We start from the raw sequence: 22,343 nt of genomic DNA, 5'->3' as shown, positions 1-22,343 counted from the left end.
CGTAAGTCTAGCCAACAAAGTTCCCTGGCTTATGCCACCCAAGAAAGTTAATTTCCTGTGTCCCTGTCGAGCAGAGCCACAGACGTGATCTACGGGGTGCATTTCCTATTTCGCATCCACTCATCAAGATTTTTCTTGAAGAGTGCTAATGAGGAACTTTGCTTGACATAGACGGGCAGCTTGTTCCAGAGTATAGGAAGTCTCTGGACAGGAATCTATCTCTCCAGCATGTCCTGTTTATTGTGGTGACAAGGTTTAGGTCCCTAGACAGTGTAGCCCAGAGGGATTGGGATTTCTTTAGGTGTAGCATGTCCAACAGCTCTGGGTTTAACATAGCTTTATATGTTAGGCAGAGATCTCCTCGGAGTAGACGATATGCTACAGAGTAAAGCTGGAGTTTTCTGAGATGGTTAGTGTAGGGCATCTGTTTGAGGTCAGTAATCCTCTTTGTGAGGTACTTTTGTGGTCTTTCCAGCTGCTGCAGATGTCTTGTGAGGTACATTCCAAAAGGGGCACTGTACTCTATAATGGGTCTAATGAGTGCCGAGTAGAGGGGAACAACGACCTCTTTTTTCTTGGATGAGAACCCTTTTGTGATGAGGTGTGCCACATAGAAGGATTTCCTGACCACTGTGGAGATGTGATTATCAAAGGAGAGACTACTGTCCACCTGGGTCCCAAGGTCTCTTATCACACATTTGGCATTAAGTAGACTGCCATTTATGTGGTAGTTCATAGGTACAGAGTTTTTACCAAAGGAGATGACAATGCAGTTTTTGGAAATGAGCTTGAGGCCATGCCTCTGACACCAGGCATCTGTCTCAGTGAGGCCCTTCTGTAGGATGTCCACATCATTTGGGGACTCGACTATGGCTCCTAGTTTGCAGTCATTCTGTTAGCCTGTATTCAGAGAAGTAGATACCAAACAGGAGAGGTCCCAGGACTGAACCCTGTGGTACTCCACTTGTCACTGGTTTGAAGTCAGATTTGGAGTCTGCAACTTTTACAGTGTGGGTTCTGTCAGAGAGTCAGTTGGCAACCCATCTTGTGACGTAGGGATTTATAGCTATAATTTCAGAATGGGGGATGGTGTCCAAACCTTGGCGAGGTCAAGATAGGCTGTGTGAGCCACCTTACCCTCGTCTACGGCTTTGGTGACTGCCTCAAAGAAGTCAAACCTTTTCCATTTGTTCTTATAAGTCTTTCTTGTACAATCTTTCTGGGATGATTTAAGGATGTGATGAGCCAGGGAAGAAAGCCTAGAGTGTCTAGCCATCACTGGAAGTGGAGAAACCATGCAGTCAAGCTGAGGGTTTGAATATCTGAGTGAGGTATTCCCAGATAGGTGAGATGGAAGGTCCTAAGAAGGATCCAGCACCCAGGGAGGACGAACTAGCTGAGGCCACAGGAAGGGAAACCACACTTATAAGGGCCAGAGTGGTGCAATGAGAATTACCTTGCTCTTCCTCTGAAATGCTTTCTAAAGAAACTTGGTATATAGGAGGCAGGAAGCCAATGAGGAATCACAGAGTCTCTTGTTGACTCCTCCTGTGGATGGATAAGGGCAAAGTACCTGCTGTACTTGGAAATGAGGGAAGAAGCACAGAGTTTGCAGCACGGTTGGCCCCATTGGCAAAAAATAATTTCTACCAGCAATGGATTGAGAGACCACTCGTGAGGAAGTAAGATGGACCTACTCAATTTGTCTGCCAGCATGCAGGACTTCTCCAGACTATGCATTGCAGATACAAAGTGGACAGAAGAGATTGCCCATTGCCACACTCTCATTGTCTCTCGGTATAGGTGGTAGGAGTGGTTTCCCCAATTTGTTGATGTACTAGATCACCAACATGTTGTCTATCTGAATAGCAACCATTACTAGAAGGATAATATCTTGAAACACCTACAATACCAATAGGACTGCTCTGATTTCTAGGGCATTGATGTGAAGAGTGCCCTCTAGCTTAGACTCCATGCCTTGGGTTGTTCTTCTCAAGTAATGCCCTCCCCCAGCTGGGATGCATCAGTAGCCACTGTGGCCTTGGGCACAGGAAGAATAACAGGGCAGCCCCAAGAGGTTTCTTCTTTGTGAATCTACAAGCTATGTGTTGCCTGCAAATATATGTAATTTCAATAGGTGCACTCAGAGACCAATGTCCTATTGACCACTGTACTGCAAAGGTCCAATGCAGTACCCTAATGTAAAACCTTGCTAAAATTACCAGATTTATTGAAGCTGCCATTGATCTGAGAAGCTGTAAGACTAGCCTGGCTGGAGGGGAAGTAAGAATGAGAATATGTGATGCTTGGCTTTGTAGATTGCTTAACCTTGCTTGTGGTAAGCGTGTGATCTGTGTCACCATATCCAGATGAGCACCAGTGAATTCCTGGGCATGAGTGGGCAAAAGCAGAGACCTTGCTTAGTTTATTGTGACTCCTATATGAAGTCAAAGTTGAAGAAAGTAATACCTGACCTGTATCAGTATTGTGAAAAGCAGACAGGAGCCAATCGAGATGTCTCAAGTGAGCTGCGAACACTGCCATGCACCTGGTGAGACCAAAGGGCAGGGTTCTGATCTGATAGTGACTGGCTACCAGCCACAAGTGAAGGCATCTCTTGGACTGCCTGTGCATTTTGACATGATAGTGTGCATCCTGGAGATCTGTCTATACAGCACATCCAATCATCCTTCCGCAACAGTGGCAGAATGTACTGAACCACGACCACACGGAACTTTAAGTGTTTGAAAAAAATTGATTCAGTGTGGTGAGATCAAAACTTAGTCTTAGGTTCCCTGTTTTCTTTGGCACTAAAAGGAATGTCGAATAAATTCCAGATCCCTGTTGGTCTGGGGACTACTTGGATGACTCTTTTTTCCAGTAGCTTGCTGCTTTTCTCTGACTAAGTGGAATTTTGGGAATTCTTTTGGTCACTTGGGGAGGTTGAAGTTAAAATGGGATGTAATGACCTCTGAATATATTCGGTGGATCCAGGTATCTATAGTAATGACTGTCCAGGCATCTGGGTGCAGAGATAAGTGCCCACTGACTGCCTCCAGAGTACAACAGTCGGACAACCCTTCAGGGAAGGTGAAAGGGCTTCTCAGAAAAAGCACCTCTGAAACGCTGATGTTGTGGGGCCTCCTCTGTCATGGGGGTGACATCTTCTATTATTGTTCCCTCCTCTGTCATGGGATCTGTCTCTGTAGGAGTTCTGGAATGGCCTTAGCATTTTGTGGAGCCATATCTTTCTACCTCCTAACTGGTTCTGGGAAAAAACTCCTTTGAGGGGTATGAAAAACATATCCCTGCAGCAGATGATGTTTTCCCATCCTGCTTGCTTCTGGAAAGAGATTCCTTCCTCTTTTGGCCAAACAAGGTAGAGCCATCAAAGGGAGCATTGATGAATGACATTTTGAATGGCTATGCAAAGCTACAAAGAGGCATACAGGTGTGCCTTCTTACAACAATTGTAGAAAAAACAAAAGGAAAGGCAAACCCGACAAATCCACAGCAACTGGTTTAATAAAATAATATAATGAGGTTTTTAGTGCTTTCGTCCACTTATAATAAGTAAACTTCATCAGATAAATGATTTAAGGAAAGTGCACCACTTAACAAAAAGAATATGACATCACATCCTGGTCCATTGAAGTCCCTTCATTAAAATAAATGAAATGTTAATATACTGAAAAAATATATACTGTTGAATAATAAATATATGTGCATGTGTATATACATGCTTACATGTTGAAAATACTAATTTAAAAAACGTCATCTTTCTAATGATTTTAATTTTAGTAAACATTTCACATTACAATTTTCATTCAAACCAGGGAAACTAAAAGCATTCAGTAATAACTGCCAGTTAAATGACCAAGGACCTCCCTGAATTTGTTCCAAGACCGAAAAAGAAAACATGTGCCCTACATTACTAGAAATGTGTCTAGCTAGGGCATATGTAGGATTTTGTTTCTTGATGTTATATAAATGCTCATAAATACATTGTTTTATCTGTCTTTTGGTCTTACCTACATAAAAACATTCACATTTTTGGCACATAGCCAGGTAGATCATGCCTTTTGTTTCATAATTAAATTTGCCCGCTACAGAAAAATGGTGTCTGTTAACAACTTTTTTACCTACTTTAATGTACTTGCAGAAGTTACATCATCCGCATTTGTACATCCCAGGATTATTAACATGTTTTTTGGTTGGCCTTTCTAATAAACTTTTCAAGTTAAAACCTTTCTTGAATATCACTCTAGGCTTCTCGCCTAACTTAAGATGAACAGAGCTGTCTGCTGTAATCAAATCCCAATTCTTTAGGATAATCCCTTTCAAGATGGGTGCATTGGCCGAATAAGGGGTGATGAAGGTTGTGTTAAAATCGATAACTGCATTTGAGTTCACAACAACCTCTTCGACATCCATATGTGGTCTGGTAGGTTGAATCTCTGCCATTCTACTACCATCCAGGATGGGTTTAAAATGGCCCATTCTTCTCTTCCCTGTAACTTCAATGATTACATCATTCACTAGGGAACTCGGGTATGCTCTCTTTAAAAACATTTCCTTGAGTAGGTCACACTCTGAAATACAGGAAGTTTCTAAGGAGGACATTGTAGCCGCTCTTACTACCTGACCTTTGATGAAGGCCTTCTTCTTACAACAATTCCTGAACATGCGGCTCTTGGAGCTCCCTCTAAGGCAAGAGAAATCAGCCTCATGGAGGCATCTGATAGGGACTGGAGGGTGGCCAGAAGTGAAGAAACCATCATCTTGTCATCTACTGACATGGACCCTAAGAGGGTATCACAAAACTGCTTACCAATTCCCTCTGAAATCTTGTAATGTGTGCCAAATAGTTCGGCAACCTGAGGGAGAAGGCCACTGAAGACTAAACATGCCTTTTAGGGGATGGACAGAAGAACTTTACTCAGTGAGCTCGTTCTTGGTGGATGCTGCTAAAACCATAGGAACCACTGAGGGACCCTTTCCCAATGAGGCCTATCCTTTGGTGTAATGAGGTACTTATCTGGCCTCTTAGGGATAGGCTATGAGACATCTGGATTCTTCCAAGTTTGGCAGGAGATGAGGTCCACCATCTCATCTACTGGGGGGACTACCCAGGATGTAGCTGAGATGACTTTGAAATCCTCGAGAAACACTGACTCCTCCTCGATGGGAGGGGGACTGGAAGACCAACAACCTTTCTGTCTTAAAAGTTTGAGGATTTCACTGAAAGGGGCATCCTCAAGGTGTGATCTGGGGGCCCCCATCTCCTCCATCAAAGTCAGTGTCTTCCATTATAGATTTCTGTGGGGAGTCTAAGTGTCTATTTTTATACATATGCTTCCAAACGGGCTCTCTGGTGGGAACCTCCAGGGAGGCCTCAGAAGTGCCAGCAGAGTCTTGAATTAGGACTGTCTCCAGGCTTGACCAGATTGGCCGTCCTGATGGGAAAGGATAAAAAGACACAGGATCCAAAGTAGTCAGTTGAGAAGGGGGTGGACTTAAGGGTGGCAAGTATGTCCTGTCCACAGAAGTGGAAAATTCTCTCAACCACCTCAAAGGCAGAGGTCATGAGGAACCAAGTCTAGACCTGGTAGGAGCTGAAGCCACCTGCCCAGGATGGAAATTAGTATCTCAAAAAAAAACAGCCTAGATGCAAAGGTTGGAGCGGAACTGTCCAGCACTGAGAGTCTGAGTAGAAGGGACAGCTCTGAAAACATGAGAGTCAAACCCAAACCTTCAGATCCGGCACCAGTGTTATGGCTCTGAGATCCCTTCTGGCTCAGACACAGTCAGAGCAGTATGGATCAGAGAAGGTGTCAAAATCGACGAGGGTCATGCCTTAGGATCAGACACAGACAAGCTGAGAATTCTCAGGTCCATAGACTCCAAAACCAGAGGACAGATTGGGGTTGGAGTAAAAAGCTGGGGTTGAACCGGTGGTAGGCTCATGGATTTGATGGCAGCTGGACCTGGGATAACTCCTAACTGAACCTGGATTCTGAGAAGCTTTCTCATCATCCTCTCTGCATCTGCTGCTGTTAGACTCCTATATGACCTGAGGAAAGAAAAGGTCAGTGGTGATCTGGACATCCTTCTAGGTGCTTCCTGCAAAAAAGATGGGTGAAGCCTTAATGAAACAGGCTCCAGAGAGAATTCTGACCTTGTATCTGGAGACTTTGACTTGGCTTGAGTCAAATCCTGAGGGACAATTGGATCCAATAGTCTTGGATTAGATGGGGTAAGATCTGATGGAGCAGTCAGACCTGAGAAGAGCAATCAGAGGAACATTTCCTCAAATCCTTAGGCTTGTCAGCCATATCCCCCTTGCAAGACTTCGAAGATTTCTTGGAGGAGGGGGGAGCTCCAGATGAGGAAAAAGAAGTGGAGGGAAGCAAGCCTTTCAGTACCAGTTTGTTTCTGCACACTGACTGCGGTCTATGGCTGAATCCTGCACAAATTTCTCAGTTGGTGGTGATATGTCCTGCTCTGAGGCAATAAACCCACTCAGAGTGACCATCTCAATTACAAATTTTGTGCCCATAAGATGAGCACTTTTTGAAACAACAACAACAGAAAGAACAGCCACACTTTTTATATATATATATATATATATATATATATATATATATATATATATATATTTATAGATAGATAGATATATATACATATATAGATAGATATATAGATATAAATCTGGAAAACAGAACTAACAACAATGGTAGCACCTAACACCAGCAACAGTATACAACAAAAATGAAATACCAATAATGGTATTTAGAAGTAGTACCCAACAGTTAGGTAGCAAAGGTAAGAAAAGGCACAAGAACCGACAAGACAACTGTAACAGAAAGCATGTGTATGTATATATATATATATAAAAATGAAGACTGTTTCCAGGCTTGACAGAAAAACAGAAAGGGAGAAAAATAAGGACGACGCCAGAAAACAGTTCTATGATAAATAAGAAAAAAGGCTTCTCTGCCACCAAATGCTACTCGAACTACAGGTGACCACATCCAAAGGCTGAGGCAGCAAATGAGATCTGAAGTACTTCAGAAGAATAGAGAATTAAGAGTAAGGGGAGGAGCTCGAACTACTGAGCCAAAGTTTAATGAAGTGGCTGAAGTCGGATCCAAGGTTAGATCCGAGACCGATCAGTTGATGAAAAAGAAATCAGATCAGTATCTATCTAGCTTATACATATATATAAAATTATATAACCCCTTTTCAAGATTAAATTCAAATACAGGAAAAAATGTTAGGACTGGAAGACAGGCAGTACGGATTGCTCACAGACAGGGTATACTAAAGACAACTCAGCCACCAATATTCCATTTTTGTCAATTTGAAATGGGGCAGGCAGAAGGAAGGTTGAACTGTATGAGAATCAGACAACATGGATCGTTATGTTAAGTACATAACTTTCATATCAAATGTCTATTTTCATCTCATTCAATTATGGGACAGATTCCAAAGCTGACAGGGCTGGGTGCTATCAAGAAAGGACATTCCAGAGAATGGTGGAATGAAAATAATTACGTGATCTAGACTGTACATCTAGCTTGTAATGAGACACAAAAGTGTGAACTGTTGACCAAGTAGCTGAAGCACAAATGTCATCAACAGGTAGCTTACTGGAAAAGGCTGTTGATGTGGCCATTGCCCTTGCAGAATGAGCCTTAGGTTTAGATTGTAAAGGCAAGCCCTTTATATTGTAAATGAAAGAAATGCAGTCTGATAACCATCTGGAAAGAGCAACTGCTTTGCCCAACGTAGGCTTTGAGGAAGCCACAAACAGTTGGTCAGATTTTGTGAATTACTTGGTCCTATGATGATAGAACCAAAGCTGATAATGAACATCCAGCAAGTGTAAAATATACTCACCCTTGTTTGAGAGCTTGGGAAACAAGCCTGGCTAGGTTTATTGACTGTTTTAGATTAGTCTTTGACTTGCAGGAAAGTGCTTACATTTCTGAAATCCTCCTGGCTGTTATAACCACCACAAGTAAAAGTGTCTTCCAAGACAAAAACTTCATGCCAACTGATAATGCCTGTTCACAGGGTGGTTGAGTAAATGCCTTTAGCATAATGGTAATATCCCATGGAGGTACTGGATCTCTGACAGATAGTCATGGGAGAAAGAGTGCCTTCAAAAAAGCCTTGGAGATTCTCAAGGAAGCTACAGAGTTGTCATTCTGCCCTATGTGGAAACTTGGGATAGCTGCCATTTGCATTTTCACAGTAGAATAACTGGAGCCGCTGAGGAAAAGTTCTGACAAGAATTCTAAAATGGAAGAGATGGGGGCAGAGAAGGGATCTAAACTTCTTGATATAGTCCAACTGGAGAATCTCTTCCATTTGCTATGGTAGATCTTCATAGCAGACTGTGTGATATGATCTGAACAACTGAAGAAGGCAGCCTGGCATCTCCAAGCAGTTCATTTCATGAATTTCTGATCCGGAGGAGGCAGTCTGAATGGGTGTGTTAACAGGTCTGGATAATGATCGAGCATCCATGGGAGTGCACTAGTACAGGCCACAGAAAGGGAAACTACATTTGTCAGGGACAGAAAAGAGCAATGAGGATCATCCTGGCCTTGCACATTCCTGCTTTCTGGATGGATTTGTTTACCAATGGCAATTGGGGGAGCCACAGAGGAGACCTGGGGCCAATTGAGGACTAGAGCATCCTTTGGTGACTGTCCCTGCAGAGGGATCAGGGTAAAGTAACTGCTGCACCTGTTTAGGTAGGATGCAAACAGGTTGCAGCAAGGTTGGCCCCAGCGATGGAAAATCAAGGTTGTCACTGCTGGATTGAGGGACCACTTGTGATCATTAAGATGCTTCTTTTCAATTTGTCTACCAGTACATTGGATGACCCCAGTAAATTCATTACTATTAGAAAGCAGTGAGAAGACATTGCCTATTCCAAACTCTCATGGACTCTTGACATAGGGGATAGAAGCGTGTTCCTCCCTGTTTGTTGATATACCTAACTGCCAACATATTGTCTGTCTGAACATAAATCACACACCTGGGAAGGGCATCCTGAAATGCTTGCAATGCTAGCAAGACTGCCTTCATCTCCAAGACATTAATGTGAAGGTTGGCCTGTGTATGTGACTAAGTACTTTGGACCATATTCCCTTTGAAATGCCCCCCCACCACCCTAAAATGGATGCATTTGTGGTCACTACAGTCACAGGTGCCTCCATAAGGAATGGACAGCCTTCTGTCACTAAAGTAGATTTTATTCACCAGGATATGTGTTATCTGCAGATTTCAGTGAGCCGAATTTTTGCATGAAGTGGATGATAGGTTTGGGACCACTACACTGCCAGAGTCCATTGAAGCACTCTCAGGTAAAATCTGGCTAGTGGCACCATGAGGATTTGTAGAGGTCATTAGACCCAACAGATGGAGAATTAATCTCACAAGAGGAGACAGGTAGTGAAGAACATGAGTGGCTATGAGGCATAGGGAGAGCACCCTGGAGTAGGGAAGTCTGACGATCTTGAATCCAGGTGGCATCCGATAAAATCTATTTGCTGAGTAGGGGTAAGATGACTTTTGGTTATGTTGACTCTGATCCCTAGGTCTTGCATCATATAGAGCCGAAGGTCCAAGTGGTTCAATAACCGATTGCAGAAGGTAGTGGTTAGGAGTCAATCATCGAGGTAAGGGAAGACATGGATCCCTAGCAGGCAAGATGCACTGTCATCACTGCCCTTATCTTGGTGAAAATCCTGGGGGCTGAGGTGAGACTAAATAGCAGGACTCTGAATTGATATTTATTGGCCCTCAGCCAGAAACAGAGGAATCTCCTTGAGCACTTCTCTATCTTCACATGATAGCAGGCGTCCTTGAGATATATGGAGCACATCCAGTCGTCCTTCTTCAGTAGAATTAAAATGGACTGAAGTGTAACCATCCAGAATTTTCTCTGTTTGACATATTGGTTTAAGTGACTCAGGTTCAAGATGGGTCTGAGGTCCATTGTTTTTTTTTTGGTACTAAAAAGACCCTTGAGTAAACTCCGGACTCGACCTTGTCTTCATAGACCGTCTGGATGACTCATTTTTCTAGCAGCTTATAAATTTCTGCGGCTCTGAGTTCCCACTGATTGGGTGGAGCATCAGGAACTTTCTTCTACTTCTTCATAGGAAGAAGGAGAAATGGTATGGAGTAGACTCTGGAAATTATGTTTAGTACCTAAGAATCTGTAGTTATATTTTACCAGGCATGCGGGTGCAGGGATACATTTCCCCTGACTGCCTCCAGAGGGCAGAAATCAATCAAACTTTCAGGAGCACTGGAAGGTCTTTTTGGTAAATGGACTGTGAAAGGCCTGGTTATGCAGTCAGCCTCTGCCTGTAGGATACCATCCATTGTTGTTTCCTCCTCCTCTGTCATGAGAAGGTCTATCACCAGGACCATCCCGATAAGAGCTCTGTGATTTACAGAACTACATCTTCTTTCCAGTTTGCTGATTCCTAGAATAGGTTCTCTGAGGGATGAAAAAATGGATTCACACTGCAGAGAAAGTCTTATCATCTTGCTGACTACTGGTTGTCATGTCTTTCACTTTTGGTTCAAATAAAGTGGAGCTATCAAAGGGGGTATTAACGAAGGAAGTCTTAGAGCTTTCTGCAAAATCACAAACATGCTTCCAAGCACACTGATGCATGGTGTAAATATTAAAATAAATATTGTGGGAAGAAATATCCAGGGAATGGTTATGGCTGGGCTTAATAGCCCATAGCCTAATACCAACCTATGAACCTATGGTGATATCAGCGCCTGTTTCTCCGGCCGTGCCATCAGCTGTGTTAGAAAGCAGTCACATGGCTATGTTGGCAGTAGACTGGAGGGTAGAAAGCTGGCAGCCCACAGTCTTCTGAACATCCATAGGCAGATTATCTGAGACAGACTTGGAAATCTTCTAGGTCAGGTCTCTCTGAAATTTGGTGACATGAGCTAAGTAATTCAGCACTTTAAATGCAAAAGTTGCTGAAGCATATGTCTGTTTCCCAAACCAGTCCATAGTCCTGCACTCCCTGTTAGGGGGAAGGCTCAAGGAACCTTCCTCCAATAGTTCCTTTTCTGTGGCTGCCGCTACTAACATCGCATCCACCAGTGACGCTTGCTTCACTTTTTTCTCTCTTTTGGATCTGCCAAAATCCTGTCAGTTTTTTTGGGAATAGGTTCCACCACATTAGGGTCATTCTATACCCATTCAGCCATCAGATCAATGAGTGGGTCAATAGGTGGTACCACCCAGGATGAAGATGAGCTTGAACCAAGAGATTCCAGGAACACAGACTCATCTGGATAAGGGTTAGTGGTAGACCATCTTTCTCTCTGCTTCATCAGTTTGAGGATCTCAATGAAGGTGATGTCTTCTAAGGGGGATCTATGGGAGCCTTCACCTTCATCTAAGTCTGTGTCTTCCATGAAGGACTCAAGAGAAGAGATTAAGTGCTTCCGCTTGTGCATCTGTTTCTTAGTGGGGAACTGAAAGGTTCTGAATTAGACTGGGAGGTAAGGTAGCATGTAGCCTGAGAAGCCTGTGGAACTGTCTGTCCCTGTCTGACAGGGTGATGGGAAGTAGAAGCCTATGCTTGCCAGGGTTCAGATGGAACTGAACTTGATGAATGCACCTTCTCCCTTAGCACTGAAAGGACCTACTCAATTCCTGAAGGCCAAGGATGCCACTGGCCCGCCCATAAGGACCCCTCCTATCCTCCAATATGTTTCAAATTATCATTACTAACAGTAAATGAAATTTGAAATCTTGACCAGAATTTAGTTTGGATGCACTACCATATATCTGCACAAGTGCGCACACAGAGAGACAGACATACACACACACACACACACACACACACACACACACACACACACACAATATTTTCAAACTGGGGGCATAAATGATGACAAAAGCATCAGCATCCTCCTTCTCAAGCTATAAGGTCTGCTACCACCGGTTGATGAAACTAACAAATAAAATGGATAAGGAAAAAGAGTTGGAATGAGGCTCATTGATGATTTCTTGCCTTTAGTTTGAATTCAGAAGGTACCTTTCTGGTTATCACAGTTACATATCCAAGGAGTTGGAAAGATTCTGCAAGTCAAAGTCTAGATAAAGAAATCATCTTGTGGCCTAGTGAAGTCACCTCCAGGTGTAAGATTCTTCAGGGTTATACACACAATTGCACAGTTAAGAAAGAAGCAAGACTTTGCTAAAATGAAATGCAGTACCACAGTATTAAATGCAGCTGAATAGTATTTTACACCTTTTGTTTTACATATTACACCTCACTGAAAATGCAAGTACCCTACATTTGTTTTTCATTTTTATTCTTTTAAATAAGCATTTACACACACTTAATTGCTACATTCCCAGTGGAATGTGTTTCTTGTTAAGCATTTTCTTTTGAAAGTCATTTAGCATTTTTGATATTATTCCAGTTCTTCTCAATAAACAAACAGCCTACTAAGAAAAAAAAAATAGCAGAGCCCTGAAGTTAAAACAAGAAGGATGAAGTGAGGTAACCACCAGGGCACAAGGAGAAATTAACAAAAAAAAATCCTGAAAATAAGTTAAAAAAAACCCACAATACGTGGAGTGGATTGGATGCTGGTTGTCTGGAGAAAGGCTGAATACATGGAAAATGAAATATAAAATCCTTCGAAAAATGAAACTTCTTCAACCATGGTCTGAAGAAGATGATTCACTTGTTTCAGTGAAAGCGCTACCTTTCAATAAAGTGTCGAAGGACCCGTTGCCTACTCGTTTTTCTTTCTTCGTTTGAAATGTATTGTATACTAAGCACACATAGTACTGTGCATTTCTCTGAATTGCAAGAAGTTGAATACTTTCATGAGAATGATTTTGCCATAAATCATGTTCATGCAATGTTGTATATCAGGAAGGATCCCCTGTGCATCTCATACATATGGCAGACCATATCTGTCAATTCCAATGGAAGAATTTTACATGGATTAGAAAAAATGTATTTTGTAAAACATAACATATTTATGAAAACATGATGAAATACAAAGTTATTCTTCCATTTACTTGTCCGTTCACAGAGAGATGGATAGCAAAGAAATATCACAGTGCAGGCTTCCTTTAAGTATATTGTTACCTTAATAATAATGAATATTAGCATAAATTAAGGTGAACTAATATTTGGAGGGATAAGTAAAGTGCAGGCTTTTCCAGGCTGTGTTCTAGTTCCTACTAATAAAATTAAAGGAAATGTCTAATCTGTACACCAAAAACCTTTGTTTATCCATAGGGTAATTATTCGTGTGTGGCAAGTATAGAGCAGGTTTCCTCAGACTGTGATACATTTGGTATTAGTTAACAATAAAGGTCTCAGAGAATGCAAAACATAACCCTCTATTTATATTTTATTACTGGGTACATTGTGTCTTGGAGTCAAGACATACATCATTACAGTATTTATTGTTCATACCAGCAACATTTCTACAAGAAATGAAAAACAAAATATAACGGACCATGGAAAAATGCATATTAATACAGTGCACACGTTTAAAACAAAATATAACGGACCATGGAAAAATGCATATTAATACAGTGCACACATTTCACACTTCTATTATATAACTCATAATTATGATGAACAGGAATATTATGAATATAACTCACCTTTACAGGTAACTGGTTCAGCTCTGGGCTCTATGCCTCCTGTACACAAGAACCTTGGCGTCACTACTTCAGATATATCTGTAACATTCACATATATGGGGGCCTTTTTTGCATCAGCATTGCAGAGTTGACCCTGACATATAAAAACATAAATAGTTTATTAAAAGACTTCCAAGAGTTTAATTACAACAGACTACCAAAACTTGTTGATATGTGTTTTTAAGAATAGTGAATATTAGGTTTGTTATATCTACAGTTAACAGTTGAGCTTTATGATTTATCACAGCACTGCTTAACTGGTCAGGTATAACACTTAAGGTAGAAAACCAAATCAGAGGCTTAAAAAAAAAAAAATATATATATATATATATATATATATATATATATATATATATATATATATATATACACACACACACACACACACACACACACATATAAATAAATAAATGCAAAAAAAGAAATGTGATAGATCCAAGAAGGGAACAGTACAGGCTGAACAGGAAGAGTGGGAGACAGGTGAATGACATGCTTAGCTTGTGTGACTCCACTTTGGCTCAAGGAACATGTAGGTGCCAGAGGATGTGGGACATAGAGAAAACTGGGAAAGCTTCACATTAGAATACGAATGCCAGAAAAGGGAGTGTATTAGCTAGTCAATTGTGAAATGGCACAGTTAGACAGGACAGGAGGACACCAAAATCCTCCTCTTTGCTGCCACATAATAACAGAATTCAGACATACAGAATAAGGTAGGAAAAGGTAGAAGAACAGTAGCAGATGGCAACATGATATGGGCAGAGCTATAGAGCATGTCACAAGAGAACAGAGAGTGGTGAGGAAGAACAGAGTAAGGTGAACACAGAAAGTGGCAAATGTAACCAAGATAGAGGTGGTAGAGAAATGAGGAATTGGGGAGACAGACCCAGAACTGGTTACATGGAAGCCAACATCATAAGAAGAGCATGAGGGAACTGGGCAGATAATGTGACTTTACCAAAAAGAAAAGACAAAAGGTGAAAACGACAGAGCAGTGGAGAGGTCTTGAGGGTACAAGACAAGGGAGACAGGGAAGAGACAGTATGCAAACCAGGATGAGAGGCAACCAACAAAGATAGTGAGTAGGGAAAAGGATGATGGAATTAGGGCAGGAAACACTGCATGCAGGAACTGTAGCTGCACAATGCAAGAAATGCAGGCGGCTCGAGTTATTATGTGGCAGCAAAGAGGAGGATTTTGGTGATAATTAGTTACCAAGAATTAGAAGTCTTGGCAAGAGAAAGAGGAAGACCAGATTGCAATGAAGCCAGTACTGGGCTTAGACTTAATAAGGCATTGGAGGAGGTGACCACAGCAGTCATTAAGGATGAGTAGTGTACAGTTTTTATGGTGCATGTATGTACTAGTGACCTGTTGGAGAAGGCAGTTGAAGGTGCAACATGTGAGGCCAGGGATGCTGTAAAGAGCTGTGAGAACAGGAGGTTGCTGGTGGCATTCTGTGAAGTATTACCTCTGCCAGCAGCCATCATGAAGAAGGAAAAGACTAAGGAGTGTGGTACTTTTTTACCAAGGACATGCTTCATGTTAACCAAAAAGGAACAACAGTGTTCAGAGCTAGACTACAAAGGAACAACTCAACAATCATACCTTTAAACTAAGATGGAAGGGGTGTCACAAAAGCAGAAGGGCATAGTTACTCAAGCAGTAGACAGAAAGAAAGAAGCAAATGAAAGTGCATAGGAGAGTAACAAACAAGGGTAGCTTGGAGAGTGGTTGTACAGTGTACTGGGCATCGAAATAGGGTTGGGTAGGGAGCAGGCAATTAAATAGATGAGTAGAGTGGATATTACTAGTATAACAGAAAATGCCATCTTTGTGTCATAGAAGGATGAAACCCTGACTGATCCAGATGATCCACGATCAACCACCAACCAAGTTACCAGGGTGCTAGAGCAGCTTGCTGGGAGGGGTGGGAATAAGCCTCTGATGCTGGCTTACCCATCCTGGGGAAAAAATGTTGCTTAGTCCACTGTAATATTCACACTGTCTGAAGACCAGGTGCAAAATAAAAGCATGCACCATCTAGGGTAGTATGTATGTTCTGGCCCACCAAGCAATGCATAGTGCTTCAATAGATTTGGCAAGTGTGTGATCTATATTGCAGACTACATCTTGGGTTGTACACATGCCAAACAAAAACTGGCAGATGGAGATGTTTGGGAATGAAATTCATTAGCCTGACTCAGTGGCAGCCTCTTACAAGTTGGCTCAAAGTTTCATTCTCGCCATCAATCAAATGTCCATGGGATGGGAAATGAGAAGCATAATCCGTTGGTAGGGGGTGGAGACTGAGGATCAGCAGGGGTTGATAGCAAAAAAAGATACATGGAAAACATTACTGGTATAACAGAAACAAGGACCCTTGAGGGAATGAGATATGGAAATACCTGTGTGCACGACATTTAAGAATGACACAAAAGAGAGGGATAGAGGCAGAGCAGTGATCTACATGAAGAGAGTGATAGAGAAGACATGATCAGAAACTAGAGTAAACTAGCAACTAAGGTGGGGAAAGGAGAAGAATGCTTGGGTACTAATCCACAAAACACATCTAGGGATGAGGCTATGAGACTTGGGGAGACAATAAAGGAGAGGAGTGGTTTATAGTAAGGGGTAAATCTGAATCTACATGAACAGACTGAGCTTTAGGATAGAGACGGAGTAGAAGATGATTTAGGTCTTGGTCAATGAGGGATTCTGCCAACAGGTACAGGATTGTTCCAGAAAGTATATAATTTAGATGTGATCTTAACCAATGCAGAGGCTTCAAGAATGACCAAGTAAGATACCATTAGCCATCAGTGAGTATGTCGCTTTGTATTTTAGAATGTGGGGGAAAGGGAAAAAAATATAAGGACTAAGATGAAGGTGTAAAATTTTAGAGAAGTGGGTTATGACAGGCTGGGAGAGAGTCAAAGAGAAGTTATTGGCATGGTGACACTGACAGGAAGTAAACAAGTATGGAAATGAGTAATATATGCTGTGGATAAAATCCTTGAGGAAGAGGACACTAAAAGGAGTAGATGGCCAGGGTGGGTGCATAGGAAAGTGAGACTAATGATTAAGGCAAAAGACAATATGCAGGAGAGATTGAAAGAGGAAGGTGGGTGGAATAGGAAGCACAGAACAAGAAAGAAAGCAAAAGGCAAAGGATATGAGTCAGTTAAGGGCTCAAGCTGAAAAGGCTTTGGTAAAGGGGGCAAAGAGACATGCAAACATTAGAAGGGAAAAGGGAGGAAAAGATCTGGCCAGGCTGAGCAAAACAAGTGGGAATTTACAGAAGACTGGGAAAAAGCAGAGATATTGAATTACTGCTTCTTTTTAATCTTCATGAAGAAAAAGTCATTGAGAATGCCTTACTGGGAAGGAGTGAGTATGGGCAGAAGTGGACAGACAGAAGGATAAGGCTGAAATGCAAATGCTGTCTTAAGGGCATAATGCATAATTATTTGGATTATTTTGAAACTTTCACAGCTGTTCTGCCTCACATGGTCCTTAGGAATCTGACAAGTGTGACATCAGATTGCTATAAAAGAGGTCATGAACAGGTCTGTGAACAGTGTATACATCCCTGAGGACTGAGGAAAAGCTAGTGTGCTACTTTTATACAAGAAGGTTGGGGGCAGGAAAAATCCATGTAGCAACAAGACTGTTAGCCTGACAGCAGTGTCTGGAAGAGTCATGGGAATAATTCTAGGGAAGGCTGATTGTTTTCATACAGGAAAACATTCTTCAGGAAACCAACGTGTTTATAACTAGAAGGAGTTATCAGATACATCTGCTCCACTTTATGAGTGGGTTACAGGTAATTGTGACAGGAGAATATTGGTAGATGTGGCTCAGCAGGATTTCACCAAAGCCTTTGACCAAATCCTGCACAGGTGGCTGCTAGGAAAAACTGAGGGGTCTGGATTAAGATCTAGACTGAAGAACCCAAGACTGATACTTGGTTGAATAGCAGGATACAGAGGGTTATGATGACAGAGATAATGTCAGCAAATAAGAAAAGTGACTAGTGGTTGGTCCTGGTCTAGTACTCTCTAGTGTATTCATTTCACACAAATATATGGAAAGAAAGAAGAAAATCAGTCTCTTCACTAATAACACAATGATAAGCCCAGCAGTGTTGGTTTCAGGGAAGAGTCTGAGGAAGAATTTGAAAGGCTGACTAAGTGAGTAGAAAGGTGCCAGCTGAGGCTCAGTGCAGAAAAGTGCAAAGTACTGCATCTGGATCACAGCAAACCAGGTGAGAAGTATCACCTGGGGGACTTGGTATTGACAGCAAGTGGGGGTGTTGATCATATCTGGACTACACCACTAAGAGCAGAGTGAGTGGGCATTGGTAGCTGCAAACCAAATGCTGTTATGTAATTCTTATGGCTGTTAGACCCCAAAAGTAAATAAATAATTCTACATTACTCTCTAGTAAGTTCATAGATTGAATAATATTTGCATTTTTGGAGGCCATACAAGGAGAAAGACGTCTGGCTGTTAGAAAGAGTCCAGAGGAAAGCCATCAAAAGTTGCTTGGGACAGAGAGCAAAAGATAAGATCAGAGAATAGAGGATCTGAAGTTCTTGTCAACAGATAGCAGAAGAAACAGAGGAACAGAGGAATATGTTGTGGGTGCCCATCACCATGTTAGTGAGATATGAAGGGGTTATTGTGAACAGGAAGAGGAACAACAGAGGGGGAAGGAGGGACCACATGCAGAAGACTATGGCTCCAACCAATCACTGGATCTGCAAAAGTATGTTTTCACTGATAGTGATGAGGACCCATGGAGAGAAAATCAACAGAGGTCTTCAACAGGGTATGAGACTGATGAAGACGGAGTGAAAGAGAAGATTGGAATAGATGGGAAGCAGAATGTTAAATGCTCTTACAGAGAGACAGGTAGGCTTACTGTATCTTTCTGCCAGCACACAAACGTAATGTAACATACATAGCCATGTAAGCAGATGTAGTACAAGTAAAACATACTAAGCTACTTAAACTAGGATAAATTCATAGTTTTTCATTATAATGCAGATGAATAGACTCTGTCAAACACAGTTTACCTGAATATATATGTGTGTGTGTGTGTGTGTGTGTGTATATATATATATATATATATATATATATATATATATATATATATATATATATATATATATATATATATATATATTGTTTTCTTTTTCTTTATAATACATAATTATTTGGTTTATTTGGAAACTTTCATATTAACATTTTATAAACAATCCTATTATCAGGTTTATAAGGTGATCAGATCAAGGTGATACATTAGGTATCTCTACTAATATACTTAATCTGTGGTATAGAAAGCATACCCACTTGATTATTTCTGTGACACAGACATGCATGCATGCACACGCGCACAGACACACACACAAACACACACACACACACAAAAGATTCTCTCACTGTGCCATGTTTCTTGCCTTCCTTCAATCCTACTTTGATTTATTTATTTACTTACTTATATTTAACTTCATTAACCATGTAAATAAACTGGTCCAAAGATTATTTTTTTCACACCTTTATTAAATTATCGCTTAAGACATAGACAAACATATATTAACAGTAAAGAAAACAAACCATATTAACATATTTTTCAGTTTACCAACTTTATACATCACATACCTTTTTTGTAATTATTATCAGTCTAACATTATAAAATTGCTCAATTCCTGCCTTCCTTTAAACCTCACTCCTCTTCCTCCTTCTGGACATTATTCTGCATGTATTGTTACCACAATTTCCATTTCTTTCTATGTAATTTTCTCCTTCCCTTTTCAAAGTTCCCTCTTTCAATTATTTTATCATTTTTATAATATTCAATACTTCAAATACAGTTGGTTTAGACTTTGATTTCCATTTTCTAGTAATTGCTTTTTTGGCAGCCAACAGAATTAAAACTCACTTCGTTAGTTCCAGCCATATTCTCACGCAATATTCCTGACACAGTAGTCTGTAGGGAACTTTTAAATTTTGCCAACTTGTTACACTCCCAAAACATGTCTCCAGTTACTTCTTTCTTCTCCATCACACCTCCCCAACATTTACTATCTACCTGAGGAAAAATTCTTTGAAGTCTGCTTGGGGTATAAAAAATAACTACACTAACGCATCCAAGCAAGGATCTAAACCTTCTGGATTTTTGCAAACTTGGGAGACATACATAATGTCCTCCCATTGTTCTCTTGCAAATTGCCTTTACAGTCTCTCTCATTCCAATATTTTCTAAACTACTCCGATTCTTATAGTTATTGTGCAAAATATTATATGGCTTAAATTCAAATAAAAACTCGTCTTTTACTTAGGATTCCTCTGTCCTTTCTCGTTGCCTATACTCCAATATCAATCCCTAGTAGAGAAGGCAGTTTTTGTAGCCTGCGGTCCAAATGTTTTCTTGGCCTCATCCCACTCTGTCATCTTTCCCTCTCTAGTTATTTGCTCCCAGTACCTGTCCAAAGATAATTTTCAACTATAACTTGGGCCCAGAAGCAACAAAAGAAAAAAAAAAACAAACAGAAAAGGCACATGATTATCCCGAGTAAACAGAAAAACACAAATACACAATAAAGCTAAAGGAAAAGAGGAGTACAAGGAAACTTACAGGTGCAAGCAAAGGTATTAGTAGGCTCTCTATGGTAATTCAGCTGAATAACATCATGGCGCAAACAGTATGTTTCAACATTCACACTAAATTGAGAAAGTCTAACTTCTTTACAATGAGAGTCATGGTCTTAACTATAGTAATGCATTCATTATTCCAGAAGTCCTCTATTGCACAGCCTGCACTGTTTTTTTTTAACAGACTTATTTGCAAAATGCTTCCCATTTAAGACCCCAGTTGCTTGTTTGTGTATCTCTAGTTCATCAGTTATCTGTAACTATATAGTATTTTCTCCCTTAGGAAAACTACTATATAATTGTTTAACTGTTTAACTGTTGTGCCATCTAAATGACTCACATTACCTCTGGAAATAGTCCTTTGCATGCATCATACCCATTTTTTTACAAAAAGAATCAGAGAGAGATGGGTTTATTAATATTAATGCATTTTCTTTTCTAAGGCACTTTGTGCTACTTATTGATAATAAATGTTTTGTAGTGTGTATACTCCAATGTAGGCTGCAATAACTTGCGACCAGAACAATATAGAATACACCACACTCCCATACTTTAGAATATATACTTTTTACCATGCCATAATAATCTCAGAGTAGATTGCAAACAAAAAATGTAAAACCTAAAAACATTAATATATAAAATTTAATAATTTACAGTTCAATAAATACAAACCAAAACATTAAATAGGAACATTTAATCAGAAAGGTCTTTCAGATGACTGAAAATAATATACAAATAGCACTCCGCCATTATCCTATTCAAACCGGTCAGCCATAAAATCGACCCACTTAAAAAGCTTGGATAAACAGAAAACTTTATACCATGTTTCTAATAAGATAAGGACTTGTTTTGCCTAAGTTAAAAATAGCAGTATTAAAGTTCAACCAGAATGCACTCTAATAATGTAATGTACTTCATCAACAGCTTAATACCAAGTTTCAGACTTCCTACAAATACACAACACACACTCAAACACACACACACATAATATATATATATATATAGAGAGAGAGAGAGAGAGAGAGAGGATCACTACAGAATATCAAAATTCCACAATCCCGAGGACTAGAATCTTGAGATTACGGAATCTCGAACATTAAAAAAAAAAAAGTAAAACATCCAACAAACTTTTCTAACCTGTATGCAGAGGGAGCAAGCCCCTCTGCACCCTCCACATGCCCTGCAATTTAAATTTACCAACTCCAAGATTGTACAACAGTGAAGTGAACAGCAAAGTTCCTGTTCCGCACTGTACTGCAATCCCCATTCACTACTATCGAGATTCCTCAATCTCGAGATTCTGGTGCTCGGGATTTAGAGTTTCGGGATTGTGGAATTTCTGTATTCAGTAGTGATCCCATATATATATATATATATATATATATATATATATATATATATATATATATGTGTGTGTATGTATGCATGTATATCATATATATATATATATAAAATATCTATGAACCTATGTGTACATGTGTATATACATCTCTCTCTCTAATATATATATATATATATATATATATATATATATATATATATATATATATATATATATATAATGTATGTGTATGGCCATCTATATGCATGCATGCAATAAAACACAAGGGGTTGGGCATCGAACAGGTATTACCACATTCTTAGGGAGATTGAGACACAAGAGCCTGAAGAGTGAGTGCCTTGCCATCACTGGATGTGTGGCAATATCTTTTTTTCTTTTTGTCTTCTGCAGTTGACCATCAGTGGACCCTCTGTGTCTACCTATCTCTCCTGGCCTCCCCCAGACTAACTCTGATTAGGGTAGCAGCCTGTGAGGAGATCAAGGCATCCCAGATCCACATTATACTGCTGCTGGAAGTGTTTTCCCTATCTTTTATCCCTGCTCCATGCATGCCCAGGTAACACCCTATATATGGGGTGTACAGTGGCCAGACCATACAGATCCATT

At 40.5% G+C, this 22,343-nt stretch overlaps 1 protein-coding gene across 1 annotated transcript in view; it reads right to left on the bottom strand.

Annotated features, from left to right (window-relative positions):
• The window catches only part of CFB (complement factor B), a 2,501,566-nt gene that overhangs the window by 165,419 nt on the left and 2,313,804 nt on the right, over positions 1-22,343 (bottom strand). Inside the window, exon 18 of the mRNA XM_044082138.1 lies at positions 13,697-13,829. Coding sequence (XP_043938073.1) covers positions 13,697-13,829 — 133 coding nt within the window. The remainder of the gene's footprint in view (positions 1-13,696; positions 13,830-22,343) is intronic.

Source organism: Protopterus annectens, chromosome 9.part0 (genome assembly GCF_019279795.1).
Source record: "Protopterus annectens isolate FY-2018-M chromosome 9.part0, PAN1.0, whole genome shotgun sequence".
Classification (NCBI taxonomy): domain Eukaryota; kingdom Metazoa; phylum Chordata; order Ceratodontiformes; family Protopteridae; genus Protopterus; species Protopterus annectens.
The sequence above is the reverse complement of the archived record's forward strand: the minus strand, read 5'-3'. Positions and strand labels throughout refer to the sequence as shown.